The sequence below is a fragment of the Heloderma suspectum genome, chromosome 12, assembly GCF_057233095.1.
Source record: "Heloderma suspectum isolate Gila_16-S chromosome 12, 16-S_ref, whole genome shotgun sequence".
Lineage (NCBI taxonomy): Eukaryota > Metazoa > Chordata > Lepidosauria > Squamata > Helodermatidae > Heloderma > Heloderma suspectum.
In genome coordinates this window covers 9,179,683-9,199,780 of record NC_139469.1, presented here as the reverse complement: position 1 = coordinate 9,199,780, position 20,098 = coordinate 9,179,683, and the positions used below count along the sequence as shown (strand labels likewise).

Sequence of the window (20,098 nt, the reverse complement as noted above, 5' to 3'; positions counted from 1 at the left end):
GGGAACTTGGTACTTAGAATGACATCTCTCCTTTTTAAGGTGTAAAGATGAAAAGTCTAAGAACAAGAAATGGTTAAGAAATTCTATTTCTTTTTTAAGCTATTAAGATCTAAGGATTTTTTTTTAGCAAAGCTCTGTTTAACAACAGAAATATTTTTATGTTTTTATATGCACAGTATATTTTGATGTTATGTTATACACATATTTGTAATAAAAATAAAGCATGGATCAAAAATATTTTCCTATACTAATTCTTGTTAGTTGATTATAACCCACAAAACAATCTTAGGTGTACACTTTGTCTAGAAGTATTTTAATCTGCTATCAGGGGGTAAACAGGTAGCTAAATGCTCCCGAAGTATTGAACTATAAACAGATAGTTCAAAGTCCCCAAACCATAACACACAGCATGCAACACACTTGACACTTCGCTGGTGATCTCAAAGGACTGGCGGCACCCTCAGTTTCTCCATCAGTAAGCAAATTAATAATCTGTGCTGACTTTATAAGAGCATTCTGAGATATCTACTTCAACTGCTTAGTTTTTAATTCTGTGTATTGAGTATTTGAATAAAAATAGCAGCACTGGGGGAAAGGGGAGAAATCATAACAGCAACAAATAAAATTTATAACACAGAAAGGACATGCTCCACCACCTTCCACCTCTTAAACCTCGGATTCCAATATCGTTTCAAAATGTATCTCTAAAAGTGTTACTTTTACAAAAAGATAACTAATCAATTAATTTAGATTTATGGTAGTTTGCATTTTGTTTATCTCTTCCTAGTTTCTGCAACAGTGGTTAAAATTTTGCTAAGATAACCTTAGCAATGATGAATACATTCCATACTAGTGGCAAATGCAATTAAGGCTGCAGTCCTATACACACTTACCAGGGAGTAAGTCTCACTGAACTCAGAGGTTTTTACTTGTGGTTATATATGTATGGGATAGCATGGTTAATTGTTGTGAAATAATAACTGAATACAGACTTCGATTGTATTAGCATTTTAATTGTTGGGGTTTTGTTTGTTTGTTTGTTTGAACGAACAGTCCATGTTCTTGGTGAATTACTGGGTTCAACTAACGCACTTTTTTCATCCATGGTAGAATTCCATCTCAGGTGATTAAAAAACCCTTTGACCCCCACCCCCAAATTGCTGACAGTATATAATCCAAATAATAATCATTCCCAAAACCCAGAGAGAGGGAAGGGGAGTGCGAGAGAGCGCGCATTTGAAATACCTGCAACAAGAGTGGCCACCAAGGAATTTAAAAGGGAGCTTTGCTCTCACAGAAACTCCATTTACAGTGAAGTAAAAAATCTGTCCTCTACAGGTTGTAATTTTGTTTATAGTTAATCTAGTTGTATCAAGTATATTTAATCTTTGTCTCTCACACTCACAGTGCACAAAGATGGAATAAATGGGTTTTGCGCCAAAGAATCCCACAGGAGTTGTGACAAATTGAGACTTCCTGCCTGTTTATGGTCAGGGCACAGAGCAGCTCCGCTATGCTCCTAGGGCTATTATTCAAGCCCCTGGGCTGGCAGCACTCCCTCATTTCATTGTATGTCCTCTCTGAGTCAATGGGCTCCGCCAAGCAGTCTTTATAACAAACTGTAGCAAAGTTACTACTAATTGTACAGCTGCTAACTTCAGCACTGAGAAGCCTCAAAATGGAGCACTCATCTAGACAGGGCATGACATAGGAGAGCACTGCACAAACCATTCTCTCTATTTCTTTTTCATGTTTGTGCAAGATTAAAGAGCCTGGCAGGGCCCAAAATAAAATGATGGGCTGGATATGCCACCTCATTTTTAAGGTGCCAGAGCTGGGGTAACCCCCCCCCCCGCCCCCGGCTCCTTATCATCAGCAAGGCTGAATTCTGCTTATTCTGTTGAATTCTGTGCCTTCCTTGTGTTCCCTATTCCTGCTCTTCGTGAACACCTGTATCATGCGCTAGGCACCTTTTATGGCAGGAGTGGGCAACCTGTGGTCACTCAGACTACAGCTCTTGGATTACAACTCCCATCATCCCTTCCTATTGGCCATGTTGGCTGGGGCTGATTGGAGGCAGAATCCCACAACATCTAGATGGCCACATGTTGCCCAGCCTTGTTTTAAAGGATCACAAGCAGCCGCTTCTCCAGTTCCTTCTTCTCAAAACAGCTAATGGCATCTAGCAATCAAAACAGCACAAACAATAAAGATCATAAAATACAATCAGTACCAAAAATGAAACTAACATCCTCATAAAGACTGGAAGAATTAGGTGCTATATTAAAACAACTCCAGTCAACCAGCAGAATATTGGCCAGATAGTACTGCCTTGAGTGCCCTGTTGGAGAAAAAGTGGTATGCTACTGTCCTAATAAAGAAATAAGCTTAGGGAGAAAGGAAAATTGTTTCTGACTTTGTCTTTCTATGAGTCTGTCCCTTTGTGTAGTAATCCTTCTGTTCCAATTTCCTTTGGTTTTTAGGCATCAGATCCTGGCTGATTGATTTTGTAACCCATTGGGGCTTAGTTAAATAATATTGGGACTTAGTTTAAAGAAGCTTCTTTTACACTCACACCTTGTACCCCTATCTATGGAACCAATGAGGATCATACAGTCACAAGGGGAGCCTGTAGCTCAAACTAATTAATGCCATAATCCACAACTTCAGGGGAGACAGCGTAAAGCACCAGTGGACTTGAAGCAGGGAATCTGGCAATAGAGCCCAGGCCCCTCCCTTCTGTGTCACTGGGACAGCTTGCAGGAAGAGGACAAGGCTGGCCTGAGCTTTGCTTCTCCACCCTGATAATGGCAGGAAGAGAGATTTCATTTCTTTCAGCCCAGAGGAATCAGTAGACCCAGGCCTTTTGTAAAAACTGCTGTCCCCAGTCAGAGCAACTCATTGCTAGAATAGCCATACAGATGCTTGTACCCTCTGCTGCCTTCTGGAACCTGACCATTGGTCTATCTTGGACCATGTCACCTGCCTTTGGTCCCCCTGATCTTTGTCTGCCCGTCCAGGAACCTGACCACTGGCCTGTCTTAGACCACACTGGCTGCCTCTGGCTTTTCAGACGGTGTTGTGTCCTGTCCTCAGTGGGAACCCATGGGGCACGGCCATAGGGCAGCAAGGGAGCCAGAGATGCAGCATGTCAGACAGTTATAAGTGCACAACTTGCTCAGACAACAGATGGAGGTTGACCGAGGGCTAACAGTTCCACACAGTCCAGATTACTTCTCCTAGGTTCTACCCTCCCATCTGAGAAAAGTGGCTTTTTAAAGGAACAACTCAGTGCTTTGGAGGAGAGCAGTTCTATGCCTCTCAGTGGCTCCTGGTGTGCTCCTGGTATGCTCCATTCACTGCTGAAGGTGCTTGGCTCCTAAGATGAAATATGTTGGGGGTGTCCACGAGGTTCCTGGCATGGGGCCTGCAGATTCATGGCAATCAGCCTCTGCTTCAGTATAAGGAACCTGGTTGTGTTTTTCAGCCAGTGGTATGGGCACCACAGTATGTGGCTCACCCCCCTACACTGGCTATCACTGGAAGCCAAGGCCACGACAAGTTCACCGTTGCCACTTTCGGAATGGATACATGCCTGCCCTGGACCACACCATTTAGCTCTGTCTCCACTAGGTCTTGACACACAGTTAGCTAACGTGTGTCTCAGAAATGCTTTGGAATATGTTGTTGTTGTTATTATTATTATGAGTCAGCACATTTTGAAGGAGTACACAGAAAACACTTCGTAGACAATAAATCATTTCAAATAACTATTTCTTTTTGTTTTAGAGAATGTGAAAGGGTCTGGGAATTTTGACTTGTTTCACTATTATGCAATAAGAGATGAGCCAGCAGTTTTACAATCAGGTTTATCCATTTCTTAAGAAATTATGACATTCTGCTCATGTGTAGATTTTTTAAAACACAGGTACTTGGATGATTATTGCTTTCAGAGCAATTCCCAAGGCATTAAGAATACAGTTAAAGCATCCTGTTATCATATCATTCTGTTATTCAGGATGAGGGGAGTCAGCAGAAAAGGAAGCAGCAAAAACACCACGAAAATATTTAAGCTGGAATCTGTCCTGTTCAACTTTGTTTAAGGTGCCCAGAGGTGCTGAAACCAGCAAAGCACATAAAAGAAAGGAGGGTCAACACAAGACCCCCATCAGGGCAAGTCTGGTCATGTCCAATCATGTTAGGTCAAATGGGGTCAAGTCCCATGGCATCAAGTCAAGTGGGGCCAAGTCCCATGGCATCAGGTCAAGTCAGCTCTGGTGTACTGAACAGCAAGGCAAGGTTAGATCAGGCAGGGTCTTTCAGGACCTCGGTTAGCTCCAAGTTAGCTGAGACTAGGTCAAGGAGAACTGTTAACTCGGCAACAGTCAAAGGCTTTCTGAAGCCTTATGAAGGCCAGCAGCTCAAGACCTGCAGTTAGCTACACCACCTCAGAGAAGGAGTTCATTTCTTAAAGAGCTACTACCTGATTTGTAGCTGCTGGCTCCTATGGCGTGGGGGTGGTGAAGACTGTAATGGAAGAGTGTCCTCTACATCTGAGAAGTTAGGTAGAGGAACATCCTCTGGCCTAGAAGGGTTAATGGAGGGAGTCTCCTCTGCCTCTGAGTCCTCTTCAGAGCCAGAGGATGGGTCACAGCTGGAGAACAGGACAGAATCAACAAGTGACACCATGCTAAGGGTGGCTTGAACTCACAGAATATTAGAATTTTGTTCCTAAATATCACTCACAGAACTGCCTTAAAAGTTAATTCTGGTGGTGCAGGTTGTGAATGTGACATCAGTGATGGCAAGGCAATTTACACGAATTAAAATAAGAAGTAAGACAACAATATGTGCATACATACAAAACAGCAGTTAAAAATACTTACGGTAGTAAACATGTTTTAAAATGCCAGAGTGAATAAAAATGCCTTTTTGCCCAGAGCCTAAAAGACAGCAAAGTGGACACCAGGCAACTTTGCAATCCCTGGGAACCTCTGGGAATGGAATATCTGAGACAGACATACCGTAGCTTTGTGTCAGTACTGAAAAAGCCCTCTCCTTCATTAATGATGTGTGTGGATGTTCTCAATCAGCAGACTGTGGACTTGCCCGTGCCAGCAGTTTGGATTTACAGCAGCCAAGTTCACACAGCTAGTACACCAAGAGCACATTTAAACAGTGCCGACAAAGAAGTTGATAAGAGCTTTTTAAAAGTTATGTGCACTGACTCTCAGGCTGCAGAAGTAAAACCAACTTGTCCCTGAGTAATGCCAATCAACCCTGTGGGTTTACTCTAGAATAGTTTCAGTTTCTGACAAAGACCATTTCATACATTACAAAGGACACACATGAGTTTGCCACAAAGCATGCACGCAACAGGGAAACTGCAGCAAAGTCCAACTCCCTGATGTGGGTATGCTAAATTTTAGGTTTTCAAAGCGTAGCTATGTCAGTCTATCACAACAAAGGCAACCAAGAGACTTGAGGCACCTTAGAGCCTAACAAATTTATTCTGGCATACATGTTCATGGACTATAGCCCACTTCACGATGTGGGCTATAGCCTGCAAAAGCTTATGCCAAAATAAATGTGTTTGTTTTTAATGTGCCACAAGACTCTTTGTAAATTTCTGTGTGTACACGTCAAGGCAACTTAGCTGTACACCAAACAGTAAACCACCTTTAAATCATTGGGGAAAAGTGGTACATGAATCTTTTAAATACATGTTATTTATTTATTTAACCTATATCCCACCTTTCTGCCAAAAATCGCACTCAAGGCAGCTAACAATAAAATACAGATTAAAAACAAATCTTAATGAAAATGTAACATAAAACCAAGTAAAGACACAATTAAAAACACATCAATAAAAGAAATAAATAGAGCCTGCCAATTAACACCCCCCCCTTCAACAATGGACCTGCTTATATGCTGAAGACCTACCTGAATAAAAATGTCTTTTGCAGCCACCAGAAGGAGAAGAAGGAGTGGGCCAGCCTTGCCTCCCTTGGCAGCGAGTTCTAGAGCTTGGGAGAGGCCCTCTCTCGCATCCCACCAAACCTGCCTCTGACAGTGGTGGTACTGAGAGAAGAGCCTCTCCCAATCTTAACACCTGGGTAGGTTATGTGGATATTATTTATTGGCTAAATAAATAAACCAAATAAAATAAAATGTGTGAAGAGGCTCAAAGATCAGGTTAGATGCCTACTCAGTGGCAGAGTAAATTTTCCCTTAGTTTAGTAACTTTGCAGCTCCCTGCTCTAACAAGTAGATCACACTTACTTTTTTAAAAAATTAGCATGCCAAAAGGTAGTGGGAAATTGCTTCTATGGAATTACTCCTGAAAAAAGCATTTCATTTTAAGTGGAATTATAAATATTTTGAAGGTTTTAGTGGTATTCAAACACCTTCCAATTAAAATTTGAATGAAAGAGTGCAACCACAGAAGTGTAACTACACTTGAACGTTCCTACAGGTGACATTTTCCTCCCACTGTAAAACCTCCATAATTTTAAGAAACAAGAAGCATTAACTATTGCCGTTATTGATTGTTTCTCTACTACCCAAGTTATGGGTCCCAGAGCCACTGTTTTACTTCCATTAATTCACTTGGCTCAAGACGCTACTCCTTTGTAGCCAACTGCATTTGTTGAATGTATCCTTTCAGGCAAGGAACACGAACAAAGGGAAGCCGGGACAATTTGCCCAGCAGACCAACATGATTCCTCCTTTTAGACGTTAATTCTTGTATTTTGTTTTATATTTTATACATTACTTTCAGAACTGTATTTTCTAAAGCAACTAAGGGAGCAATCCTGTGGCCCCTAAATAGAGTCTGGGGGCACATAAGATATTTTGGATTCCTGGCTCTGGGACCCATAACTTGGGTAGTAGAGAAACTACCTAACTAGTAGAGACAGTGCTCTGACCTCGGAGCCAGGAATCTGAGCTCCCTCCCCCTTGCAGCCAGTGTAGAGAGAACTATACTCACAGTGTAGAGAGAAATGCCTCTCCTCAGAAAAGTGACTATGGAGGGAAGGTAAAGGGGGCGTTTCCATAGGTGGGGAGGGTACAGGAGGGGCTGGCTTATGCCATATCCGGAGGCCACTTCAGACTCCTTCCATCCCCTTCCATGACACCGCAGCTAGATGGTTGAAAAAGCCCGTCTAGCTAAAATGCAGAGTGGGAGGGTGCGGCAGAAGCAAGGATCACCTCTACCACACCTCCCACTCTTCACTGGATACTTGTAAGCCTCCAAGTTTGGAGGCTTTTGAGTATCAAGGGTAGATGCCATAGGATTGAACCGTAAGACAGCAATGCTGTGGTCCCTGGAGAACATCCCATGGACCATAGGATTTTTTGGATTTCCCCTCCTGAAGCCACAGACACTGCTATAACTTTGGGAGGGCACTCCAAAATCTGCTCCCTCTCTTCTCCCTGTCCCCCTCACAGCCACTGCAGAAAGAATCGTGGCACCTGCTTTCTGAGGTTGTAAAAGCAGCCATGGAGGATCTTGTTGAGGCCTGAAAGGGGGTGTTCTGGTAGGTGAGGAGGAAAGGCCAGCTCAGGGGCCCATCCAGAGGAAAAAGAAACAGGAGGACAGAGGGATGAAAATCATCCCTGTCGCTCCTCCCACCCTCTCAGCAGCACCCCAGCAAGGATCTTGTTTCTCGGAAGCTTCTGAGCTTGGAGGCTTCTGTCTAACAGGGGCACAACCCACAGGATCATGCCCAAACAAACAAACAAACAAATCGTGGTCCCAATATGCAGCTGCTTCCTATCAGGCCAAATAGCCACTTCAATACAGAGGGTAAATAGTAAACAAGTAAAGGAGGTGATCATTTGTTCATGGCCCACTTACCCATTGCCCGACACAGAATATGTACCGTCTTCTCCACTTCAGCCATCATTCGGCTTTCTGGTTCAGTGGTAAAATATGGCGGCTCTTAAGAAAGATAAACCAAAATAGTGTAAGGAAATACATTTGTTTATTCCAAATAGGAGACCTAACCGGAGTATCTTGTGTGCTTGGGTTCACACACATACTGCTCAAGCATGTACTGAGATACCCATTAATTTCAGGGGAGGGATACAAACTCCTGCATCCAAGCTGTCTCTGGACTGAGAAGAATGTATTTAATCCAGTGTTGCAAATGGCCTAGTTTGACTTCTATTTTGGGTTTATGGTTTCTTTTAAGTGATGGCCTCATAAAACAACCTCAACAATTATATATTATGATGAATATGAATTTCAAAGTGCACTGAGCAACTGCCAATTTATATTTAGAGTTTTACACAGCAAATTAACATCAGAGCAGGGGCTGCTATTCATTTTACAGGCATGAATCAGAGAATATTTTAATTCTCAGCTTAGAATGGCCATCCCAGGAGGTCCATAAAGGTTTTTATTTACAGCAACACATTTTATAGAAGGGCTTGCTTCATTATCTGCACACCATTCCATGTAGCTTTGGATATAAAGCACCACAGCATGAGAATAAATCTGTATCAGAAACATAACACAGCAGTTTTAATAAACAAGTTAGCAGTAAATAGATTTCATAATGCTCTTCTTGAATATAGGAGATTCAAGGTTAGTAATAGAATATAAATTAATAGACTGAAATTGATTGGTGTAACAGTGTGCAAACTTCCAATATTCATAGAACACTTCAGAATTAGTTCTGTGAAACATTGAAGGATGCTCATATTCCTAAGCTGGTCCAATAAGAGAGAGCATTTCACCTGCTGTATCTTTTATCCTTTGGGACCAACACTGCAGGAACTGCAATCAACTGAATTTGTAACATTAACCAACACTTTATCACTAGGGCTAAAGCAAAAGATTAAAGCCTGTATTAAATAAAGTGCCGGCATTGGGAATCACAAAGTTAATTCACTGCTGTTCAAAATGTAACTGGGAACCTTCTTCTGAATATAGTATATACCATTTAGGTTTGGATAATTTGCCTGTAGTGTATGTGCACCTTTTTGGCCCCCAGCCCTGCATTCAATACCAGATGCAGTCCCCAGGGGCAAAAGGTTGTGCAATCATGGTTGTCCCATTATCTAAGCATGCACAATTAGTGCTAGTAACAATTAGACATGGCAACATTCTGTATTGTGCTTCGGAGAGGCTGGGTCATAGATGGTACTGTCTATAGGTGTAGCCCTGTAGTTTGGCATGCTGCTTCTGTAGCACAGAAGATTGCAGCAGCATGAAGGGACATGTCATTCCCTTGCATTGGTACTACGAACTGACATAAATCCCCCTGCCCTTGTTTTTCTTCTGGGCCCCATACAGCAGAGCTGCTCTCTCAACTTTATGGTACAGAGCTGCGAAGGCCAGCAGAAATTGCAGTGGCTTTTGCTCGTAGTGAGAGGTGAGTTCATTAGTAGGGCAGACCCAATTGCTAGGTTGGCAGCTTAAGCCAACTCAGATCCAACATTCTTTCTTCATCTGTCCTTATGCAGAAAACTTCTGCAGGAAACTTTCTTAGTGTAGATGTGAAATAAAAAAATAATCTGGAAGAAAAGGGATGATAGGTTTATCTGCTATCATCTCTAACAAAACAGTTAGAGGCCAAGGATAAGAGGAATATATCAAATGTCTGATGGTCATATGTACACAGGTACAGACTTTGAGGAACAACTTCCAAATGTTATGATCCTTCTGTCCATAGAATTTCATGTGTAACTTACTAATATTAATTTTTAAAACATATCAGTATCCATTTTAAATTTTCTTTCCACCAGAGGCATCGGGAAGCAGAATGCCCTCGAAAATTAAACCTACTGAGTAAAACCAATAACCGTAGCTGTTTGCATGATTTATAGCTTTTTAATAATATAAATGTACAGGCATTACTGATCTTCACTGCCTAAGTAGATGGTGATTATTAACACAAATAACATATAGGTACATGAAGTGATACATTGGAAAAAACAAACAGAAAAGCTAGACATTATTGGAAAACCATAGTGGACAGAGAGGGCTTGATCCTCACTGGTGAGCTTTTGGTCTTGATCCAGAAATGCACCAAGGCTATAGCACAAACAGCACAGAGGTGGCCTTAAGCAGTTCAGTCAACTCTAGGGAGGCTGACAAATTGTATGCTTGAAAGCGTAAAGGAAACAAGGCAGAATGCATGGAAGTTCTACACACATCAGGCTAGCAGGTACCAACAAAAATCTAATTGAAGCAGGAGACATGTCAGGGTACAAAAGCTGAAGTGACTTACGTCTTTTGCAAGAATTGTGGAACACTTTGTCCAGCAGGATGCAAATGGTAGAGCAGGAGAAGTAGCATGTGAAGGGCACCAAGGCTACTCCTGTCATAGCAGGAGGCTTAAACATGGCCCCTTTCCTCTCATCCGTGTGGCTCTCATGGATTCTCCTCACCTTGACATCACAGACTGAGAGTCAGGAGTTAACAAGCACCCAGGCCTTCTTCCTCCTCCTCAGCCTTATCTCCCAGGAGTTGACTGAGGGTCCAAGCTATCTCCTTCTCAGCCTCCCACCAATATCTGCCATATATAGTGCTGCAACCAGCACAACCATGCAAGGGATCCCTGGACAATCACAGGACTTCCTTAATGACCTTTAGGTGGATCTGCATCCCTGTCCCCCTGACACCAGGGCTGCAGTTCATCCTATCATTAAGCTGTGGTTCTGGAGGATCACATATTTCCTTAAAGGGCACATACATGCATTCATGTCTGCCCACCATGGATGTTTTATTTCTCTTGCAACCCAAAATGGTGGGTGGGCAGTATGGGGTACCAGCATCCAGATTGCTCCTTTCAGGAAACAGGGCATGATCCCTGAGAAGGATATTTCACAGGCTGAATTCCTGCCAGGCTGCCTAATGCAAAACGTTACGGAATTAATGGCATTTTAGTTCAAAAAGTTCCAGGCTACATCTGCAGACACTACACAACAAGGACAGGGCTGTTAATGACAGCACAGTGAGGAGGAATGCTCAACAAGACTGATCCTAGAATAATAAGAAGTCAGCCAGGGCCAATTCATACAGCTGAAGTGGCAGCTGTCATATGAGAGGCTTGCTTTCCATTGGTGGGAACTAAGCTCAGCTGATATGATGATCTCTTGGCTGAGATACGCTCTTGAGCACTGAAGCAGTAATTCCTCAACTTCAACCAAAGCACATGCTTGTGATGAATCATCTTACCCCAGTGGCTTACTGGTGCCCCTGGATACTGAACGAAGGAGGGGATAAGGACACCAATCAACTGGCTCCAGTTGTTCTGATCAGCTGGATAAATGAGAAGGGACAGACAGCTGTCCCAAGAGTGGATGAAGTAGAAAAACAAGATGGCTGTGGACACATAGAATGCATACAATCGAGAATAACTAAGCTGACTTAATGCCAACTGAAGCTGATCGAGGTTTAAGGTGTATTGCCATCAATTACTTCCAGAGTCTATAGGACTATTTTAGAACTGCATCAAAGCAAGAGGTAAGAAAGACAGAAAAGTACAATACTGCAGCTTTAGCTTCCTTACTAAAGCAAAGCAAAGCAAAGCTGGTCACCATCTGGAGCTATCTGTGTTTTTTCAAATACGTTTGCATATCTACAGGGACTGGGCTCATTGTGTTATCTGCCATAACTAACAGAAGAACAGCTGTTAGTTGGTGGTGATTGTCTGTTATTAATCACCAAGGCCCAAGTCCAAATGGGTGACCTAAGATGGTATAAGGTGCCACCATAACCCATTACCTCCCCCATGAGGCATCTATTTCACACTTAAATGATCCTTGGTGATGCTTTAACTGGATCAAATGCTGTTCCAAAAAGCCATTCTAATTCTCTCTGAATGTACTGTGTATTGGAAGGACATAAAATAATGACACTTTGAAATTACGCAATAGGAAAAACTGAATAGTCAGATCAGTGGAGAAGTGTGCAATGCTGGCATATCAGCCATATGGTGAAACTGCAAAACTGTACACGTTGACAGGGAAATGGTCCAAAACACTGAGGATGATAACAGTTGCTTGTTGGGATCAGGCCAAATGATATTGCTGCAGTCACTGAGGTCAGGAGCAGAAAGGTTTTGTTATATTAAAATTTGCCAGGGATGCTAGGGGCCAAATAATCTTGCTTTGGAAACTTGCAAGCCACCACCTGGCCATCTCCCAGCATCAGGCTGTTGGTAACATAGGGCTGGAGCCAGTCTTGGTCATGCTTAGAGAGAACCCACTGAAGTCAATAGGACTTAAGTTAGTCATGACTAGCTTGTCCCATTGATTTAAATGGTTCTACTCTAAGCTAGGGATGTGCGAATCAGCAAAACCTGAGCCTGTGGAAATTCTCCAAATTCCATCTTGAAGCTCATTCCAACTCGAGTCCATATCAGATTGTGAGCTTTCTTGGGGGCGAGGGGATGAAAATCCATGCATATTTTCATGTGTATTTTTCCAAATGTACACATTCTTCTCCCATTGATTAAACTGTATTTGTGTGCATTTTTCAAATGTATGCATTTTTTCATGTGCATTTTTCAGATTTACGCATGCTATCAAACACATTGTTTTTGGTCCGCGAGTCACATTGCAAGTTCAGAAATGCAATGTGCAGTTTGCATCTGACTCTGTGATTGGGCAAACTGGGCAAATCCTGATCAAAAATAAACTGAAACAAATTTCTCATACATCCCTACTCTAAGCATGACCACATCTGGATCCAACCAATAAGGTGTGTGTCTGACTCCAGCTTCTCAATCTGCTTAATGGGTGTCATGTGAAGGTGCCCTAAAGATGCTTGAGGATTTCTATCTTTATGAATTTTGATATGAACGAACCTGATCCGCAGTATTGTATATTCTGTGACAAAATGGCATTCCTTCCTTTATCATTCAGAAGGTACAGTTAACATGGAAAGCTGCACTCAGAGACTTGCCTTCATTTACTGGTGAACATTTTGTAAAGGCAGAATTCTCTGTCCACGCTCAAATCTGACCATTCTATATACAAGCTGAAACTTCTTGGCTGACTCTGAAACTGCAGGCGTTATCACCATCCTTGACAAATTACAGAAAAAGCAGTCCTCCTACTATCCTTTATACACAGGTTCTCTTGTGTATCCTTAACAGACTCCTTTTCAAAAATGCTGTCCACTCTCATCCTGCTTAGATCTAACTCAGATTTCACCAACGGGTCAGATCAAAAAGGCACACAGCACTCCTCCTTGCTGTGTTTCCACCTTATGACACAATTTGTTTCCAAAGGAAGAAAATACTTCCAGCACACAAAAAAATCATGTTCATTACCACGGAGCAATCTATGCCTGCAGCCAAGACCCACTCAACTGAAGGTGGTGATGGGGGCTAATTGAACATTCACCAATTCACTGTGAATTGGCAACTTAGGATTTCACCTCAAGAAAGCCCAGACTTAGGAGCATATGGTATGTTTTTCCCAAGATTTACCCAAGGGTAGTTGCCATCTATTCCCAAATTTAGATTGCACACTGTAATTAAGCTAGTGTGAAGTAGTGGACATAGGTTTGGACTGGGACCAAGTAGACCTAGGTTCACAACCCTTGTTTACCTATGAAACAGCCCTGGGCACATGACTATCAATCAAGCTCCCTAAAGGAAGGGCTGTACACAAATAAAATTAATCATTTTAAAAAAAACAACAACACTCAACTACTGTGACCTGGTTTGCATGTCACACTACAATTCCTGGATTGGGTAACTCAGGAACTGTCAGGGACAAGTGAAGCAACGAGCATGCTGCCTCCCACACACTTGTCATTTCTTCTTTCAATTAACAACCATGACATGCGAACCTGGAAACTCAGGGTTGTTTATGGGTTAAATGACCCAGAGTTAACCCAACAACAAGCCATAGGTGGATATTGGGTTAACTCTGAGTTGTTTAACCCCTACAAAATGCAGAGTTCCCAGTTTGGACATCATGGTAACAACAATCAGTTCCTAGGCATGGTAATGGACTGGATGAGGGCCAATAAATGGAGACTCAATCCAGACAAGATGGAGGTACTGTTAGTGGGTGGTTCATCTGCCCGGCTAAGTGATTGTTCTGGAGGTGGTTGCACTCTCCCTAGAGGATCAGGTTCGTAGTTTGGGGGTGCTCTTGGATACAGCATTGTCACTAGATGCACAGCTGGACTTGGTGGGACAGAGCACCTTTTATCAGCTTAGGCTGATATACCAACTACGTCCTTATCTGGACAGAGATAGTCTAGCTACAGTTACCCATGCTCTCATAACCACTCATCTGGATTAGTGCAATGAGTTATACATGGGCTGCCTGTGAAAATGGCACGTAAACTTCAGCTGGTCCAAAACAGGGCAGTGAAATTGTTAACAGGGATTGGACAATGTGATCATATTAAACTTTTCCTTCTGCACTGGCTGCCAGTCAATTTCTGGTCTTGATTCAAAGTGCTGGTATTAACATGCGAGCCCTAAACTGTTTGGGGCCAGGTTACCTGAAGGATCTCCTCCATTATGTACCTGCCTGGACCCTAAGATCGTCCTCAGTGGTCCTTCTCTGGGAGCCCCTGTGAAAAAAAGTGCGGTGGATGGCTACTAAGAAGAGGGCCTTTTCTGTTGCAGCACCCCAGTTGTGGAGTGAGCTTCCCAAAGAGGTTCACCTGGCACTATGTTGTGCTCTTTCTGGTGCCAGGTGAAGACCTTCCTGTTTTCCCAGGTGTTTTAGTCTTTCAGTTTCTGTTGTTTTAAATCTGCATTTTAAACCTTTGCACTGCTGCTAGGTTTTATTTTGTTTTCTACTTTTGTTTTCTACTGTAGTTTTAAGCTTTACCATGTTGTATGTTATGGTTTTATATGTTGTGAACTGCCCAGACAGCTTCAGCTATTGGGTGGTATAGAAATGTAATAAATAAATGTACACATCCAGGAACAGGGCATTCCTAGGCTGTTTCTCAAAGCAGAAGCGGGAAAGTAGGTGGGAACCAGCATGCTCACTCCCACACATGCACTCACAAACCACCCATGATTTGTTAACCCATGATGCGTTAACCATGGGTTGTTCAATCGTCTGAACCTATGTCTCTTACGTGAAAGTCCACAAGGCATTCCACTGTACACCCACAGCTGCTATGTTCCTAAAGCTCCCCACAATCCAAGATAATGTAAAGGCTCTTGTACAACACTAGTATCGCCTATGTGCATTCAAGGGACCCCCTGTGTATTCAAGGAAGGTCTGGATCAGGGATATGTTGTTTCTAATGTGAAGCAATGTTCTTACTCTGCTTTAAAGATTAAGAACTATGGAGGAAATTCAAGAAAGCTATATGAATACATGGGGACTATGCAGGTCAAGAAAGCTTTCCTTTAAATTTTCTCTGCAATAGCAAGGTGATAGAACACAGACATATGCCATCATCTGCCCATACAAATTTCCAGATACCGTACAACTAAACTAAAGAGGAATCTCTTCAGTCATCAGACCTACTGGGGGCAAAAACTTAAAGCAACACATAAATAGCATTAGTAGATTGCAGATTAGATCTTTCATGTGAAAGGATTTCTTGTCTATTTTCCCCCTCTTTCCTACTTTTGCCTTTTTTCTTTTTCTTCTACCCCTGTTTTACCTTTCACTTTCCTCTCTGCCCCAGATATCATCGTTTTTAGCCCTTTACTTTGGATAGAAATTCCAACTAAGTTGCTATGTTAAAGGAAAATGTTTGATGTGTGTGTGTGTGTGTGTGTGTGTGAGATAATATAAAAAAGGACAGGCAGTCTCTTAATAAGAATGAAATGGTGGTGTTTTGTTTTGTTTTAAAGATAGGAAAGGGGAATTCTCCACTGTGCCATTTGCTCCTGCTCCATCTTGTCACTGTCCTTACCAAGTGGTCATTGGCAATGAAGCATCACAGCTTCTCACAGCTGCTTTGTCCCACTAGACCATCCTAATGACTTTGTATCTTTGCTTTTCTCCCCCCTTTTCCCCTTTGTACAAGTTTTATTTTCAGCCATAGTGTCTGCTTTAAAGCACAATTGTTCATTTTATGTAGTGGCAGGATTTCATAAACTCCCACTGAAATGGCAGTGTAAAAATAACTATTTAGAGCTGTTATATTAAAGGACCTCCAAGAACATGAGGAAAACATTGTTGTTTTAATTAGTCCTGTTTTCAAATGAGTGTGATGGCAACACTTAATCTTCGGATGGCTAGTAGCACAACAAATATGTTCTTATCTAATCTGCAGCAAATCTTTCCCTAAACCGCTGCTGGGCCAGCTCAGAAATACGCTACCCTTTAAAAAATTTATAACAACTGCAGCTAATAAAACCAGAGTTTGGAACCACCTTCGTTTATCTTTGTTGGAACTATATGAAGACATCAAGGGAAGCTTTGCCACACTTGTTGGAAAATTGCAGTGCAGCTTTCTGTTAGTAACATGATAGGGACCATTTTATTTCTTGATGCATCACTGGCACAACTCACTAAATATTCAGACTGGGGACATTTTATGGGAGTTTCTGACTGGTATGGCTCTAGAGCACTGAAAGGTAGTCCTGTGAGGATGTGAGTCCTTTGATATCTATTGAAATGAAAAGGTGAACTTTAATGCCACTAAGATCAAGGACATTCACTACATGAGCATTCCGCCTGCTTTGTAAACTACAGGCTATGAGTTTGCATGATGGAACTGGATACTGATTATCACCATGATGCAAAACAATGGTTTCTGTACGTCCCCGTGTCATGCTGGTTTATGAGATTGCATACTTAGTGCTCTCCATCCTAAGTTTGGTTCAGCAAATTTTTAAGATGAAGCCATTGTTAACCTCTTAAGGATTTACTAGCATCATCGTCACTCCTCTGCTCTATGTATAACTACAGGATCTGCTTATCATAATATAGTACTATATTAACAGAAGGTCATCTGGTCTGCCCAGTACATTAGAAGAATGTGTAATTATGGCTGAATCATCCCATTTGCTGTTTTACTCCTTTCCTTCTTTATGAAATTCCTAGCAATGTGGACTTTGCAACCTCTCTTGGTGTCCAAATATATAACCAGAAGGATTATATTTAACCTCTTCTATCTACTGAATCTAAAACATACATACTCAGCTTTTCTAATACATTTCCAGAACTGTTATTTCTTTTTACGAAATCCACATTGCCTTTTCCCTGTAACATCACACTCATCCATATTTATTCTTAGTCTGTTTTAAACAATAATTTCTAGCAACTTGCCTTTTCAATATGTTATGATTACTGTCTGCAGATTACTGGATGAATTCCCTCAGATTCCTGTGCCCTTATTACTGTTTGAACCATTTCATTTAACCCACTTAAGCCCTAAAATTTAAATGCCTACATTAAGCACCCCTCTGCTATTTAAATTTCTGATGACTACTCAGATTTATATTACCTGGAAAGAAAGTTCATAAAGTTCATAAAGAAAGTTAATTCCTCTCTCCAGTATCCAATATGGTGATGTCTGCTGGAAGGAATTCCTTTTCCACAGAATTATGTCAATTCTGGAGTGTGCCTCTGACGTGACATTTTGTTCTAAGCGGGCTCTGGAAACTTTTTTGTATCTCATGGCAAGATGTACAGATACCTATGTGGTGTTATCTCCTTGTGTACCCTACAAATATTTTGTGCACACAAATGGACAAGCATAATTGAGTCCTTAAGTGCTACTAAAACAGTTTTTAATAATGTAGGTTATAGAAGAAACACTTTCAAGAAAGCTCAGTGAGAATGAGCCTTCTTATACAAGTTCTTCTATCATTTTTCATGCTTGTCTACGCCCTCCCTTGATTCTGTTCCCTCACTAATTAAGAAATGGCTCTGCTCCACTTTGGAGCTCTAGCCTATTCATGAATTATTCTACTACATAGTTATCTCAGCTTCCTGTTAGAGAACCTTCCTGCTGTTCCAGAAATGCATAAATTTCAAAATGTATCAGGCTGGGCTGACACTGGGAGTAAACACTTAAAATGAGAGTGGCTTGTGGCATAAAAGGTGCAATAAAAGTAACTGAAAACCCATTTGTTACTGATTTCTTTCATCTGCTTGTTCATATCATGCGCTCTTTTCATAACTTTGTTCACCATAGCCCTATAAAACTTATATAAGAAATAAATAAAACACCCCAAATAAGTGTATACAGGCTACTAATCAAAGTTGTCATTGTGACTTTTAAAATCTTACCCCCAGTGTTGGTTTTTCTGTTTTACCTGAGCTCTACTTAAGTACCATCTTCCCTAGTAGAAACAGTGCTTGAAATACTGTGGTAGGCAGGATCTGACAGTACAGCAGCAAAATTAAATTAGTCACAATAAAATTGTGGGGATAAAGAAGGGCTTAAATAAAAATCATAAATAATTGAAATTGGCTCCTTCGCTTTTAAAGGAAAAGTAGCTGAGAGATAATAATTTGAAGGAACAGAACAAAGCAAAAAGAAGAAGAAGCTTAAAACCAAATTCCACAGAGTACATTCTAAAATAAAAGAGGACAATGAATAAAAGTGTAATACATCTTACACAGCCTACTTAAAGGGGGTGAGGAGACATCTGCTTCTTGACTTACATAAAATGTTTCAAAGCACCTGAATATAATAGATGCCACATGCTAAATTTATTGCATTTCCAGGCCTTGATAGAAATTTCAACTCTCGACATAGGCCAGGGTGTATTTAGTGACCTGGTTCACAAGTCACAGTGGCAATTCCTGGGTTTTTTAACCTAAGAATTACAGGGACAAGCAGAGTGTGTGAGCTGTGCACAAGCCATTTCCGTTTCTGATTAACAACCCATCTTCCTTGCAATGATGCCTGAAGGCTAGGAAGCTTCTTGTTGTAAGGGACAGAATGCAGTAAGAAGCAACAGGAAAGGACACCTCTTCCTCACAAGGCAGAACCCCTTTGAGAGGTTCTATGATGGTAATATGGCTTGCTTGGGGAATGCCTTATGGACACTTCATATGTTACAATGTTTAGATATATACCAAACATCTTTTAAGTTTATACCCAAAAATGTTTACACACATCTATGTAAAATATCTATCTATCTATCTATCTATCTATCTATCTATCTATCCATCCATCCATCCATCCATCTATCTCATACAGGTGCACTCGACAGGGGGCTGTGATTGGCTGCAGTTCCAATCTCCTCCTTGAGGCCATGCTGGAGGAGTGGAGGGGGGCAGGAGCACAAGATCCCAAGGCTTGTGGCTTATTCACGTAACGATATGCCAATATCTGCAGCCAACGTCTGAAATGGCCCTTAATTATGGGCTAGCTGCTTGGCAATGTTCTGAGCTCTAGTACTGCTAGACATGGGGCTAAGCTACCCCAAAGGCACAAGTCTCCATGGTCATCAACAAGGATGACCCACACACACACACACACACAAGGAGGAAGTGGGAAGGGTAAAGGCTCATAACACTTTACTCTCTTGGGCCCCAAATTCCTTTACTAGCACTCACAAGTAGAAAAAACAGCAAAGAGTCTTGTGGCACCTTAAAGACTAAAATCCACTTCATCAGATGCATGAAGTGTTATTCTGGCAGTGGTGGCTCTATATGGGGGCAAATGGGACAGTGACTCCTTGCCTGTTCCTTACCCCTTGTGGCAGAGAGATTCCCCCCACAACCAGGTACATTTGCTCCATGCTTCCAAGTGCCATATGTGGTTTTCTTCTGTACTCCTCCAGCAATCTCAGTAGAATACTGAGCGTCTGCCCTGTCTTCTGCCCCACCAGCCCCAATGGACACCACCTGCCACTGGGTTACAGGGATATATACACATGGTTGCAAGGCTGGGGGGGTGGGGGGAGATTGTAAACAGTGTTTGTATTTGTGTTATCAGCAACAACTTTTGTGAATGGCCACTGTTAATAACATAATTACCACTGTCTCTACTTTCTGCATTATATTTTCCTCTGACCTCACTAATTACAACCCCCCCCACCCCGCACATGCACACACAACCATGTATACACACACACACACACACACTCCTGAAATTCAGGATAACACTTCATGTATCTGATGAAGTGGACTGTAGTCCACAAAAGCTTATGCCATAATAAATGTGATAGTCTTTAAGGTGCCA

The 20,098-nt window shown here is 41.8% G+C and overlaps 1 protein-coding gene across 3 annotated transcripts in view; it reads right to left on the bottom strand.

Annotated features, from left to right (window-relative positions):
- Window positions 1–20,098, bottom strand: part of SDK1 (sidekick cell adhesion molecule 1) — an 851,863-nt gene that overhangs the window by 304,073 nt on the left and 527,692 nt on the right. For all 3 annotated transcript variants that reach the window (XM_084818282.1, XM_084818285.1, XM_084818283.1), the window contains exon 8: window positions 7,862–7,945. In XM_084818282.1, coding sequence (XP_084674408.1) covers window positions 7,862–7,945 — 84 coding nt within the window. The remainder of the gene's footprint in view (window positions 1–7,861; window positions 7,946–20,098) is intronic.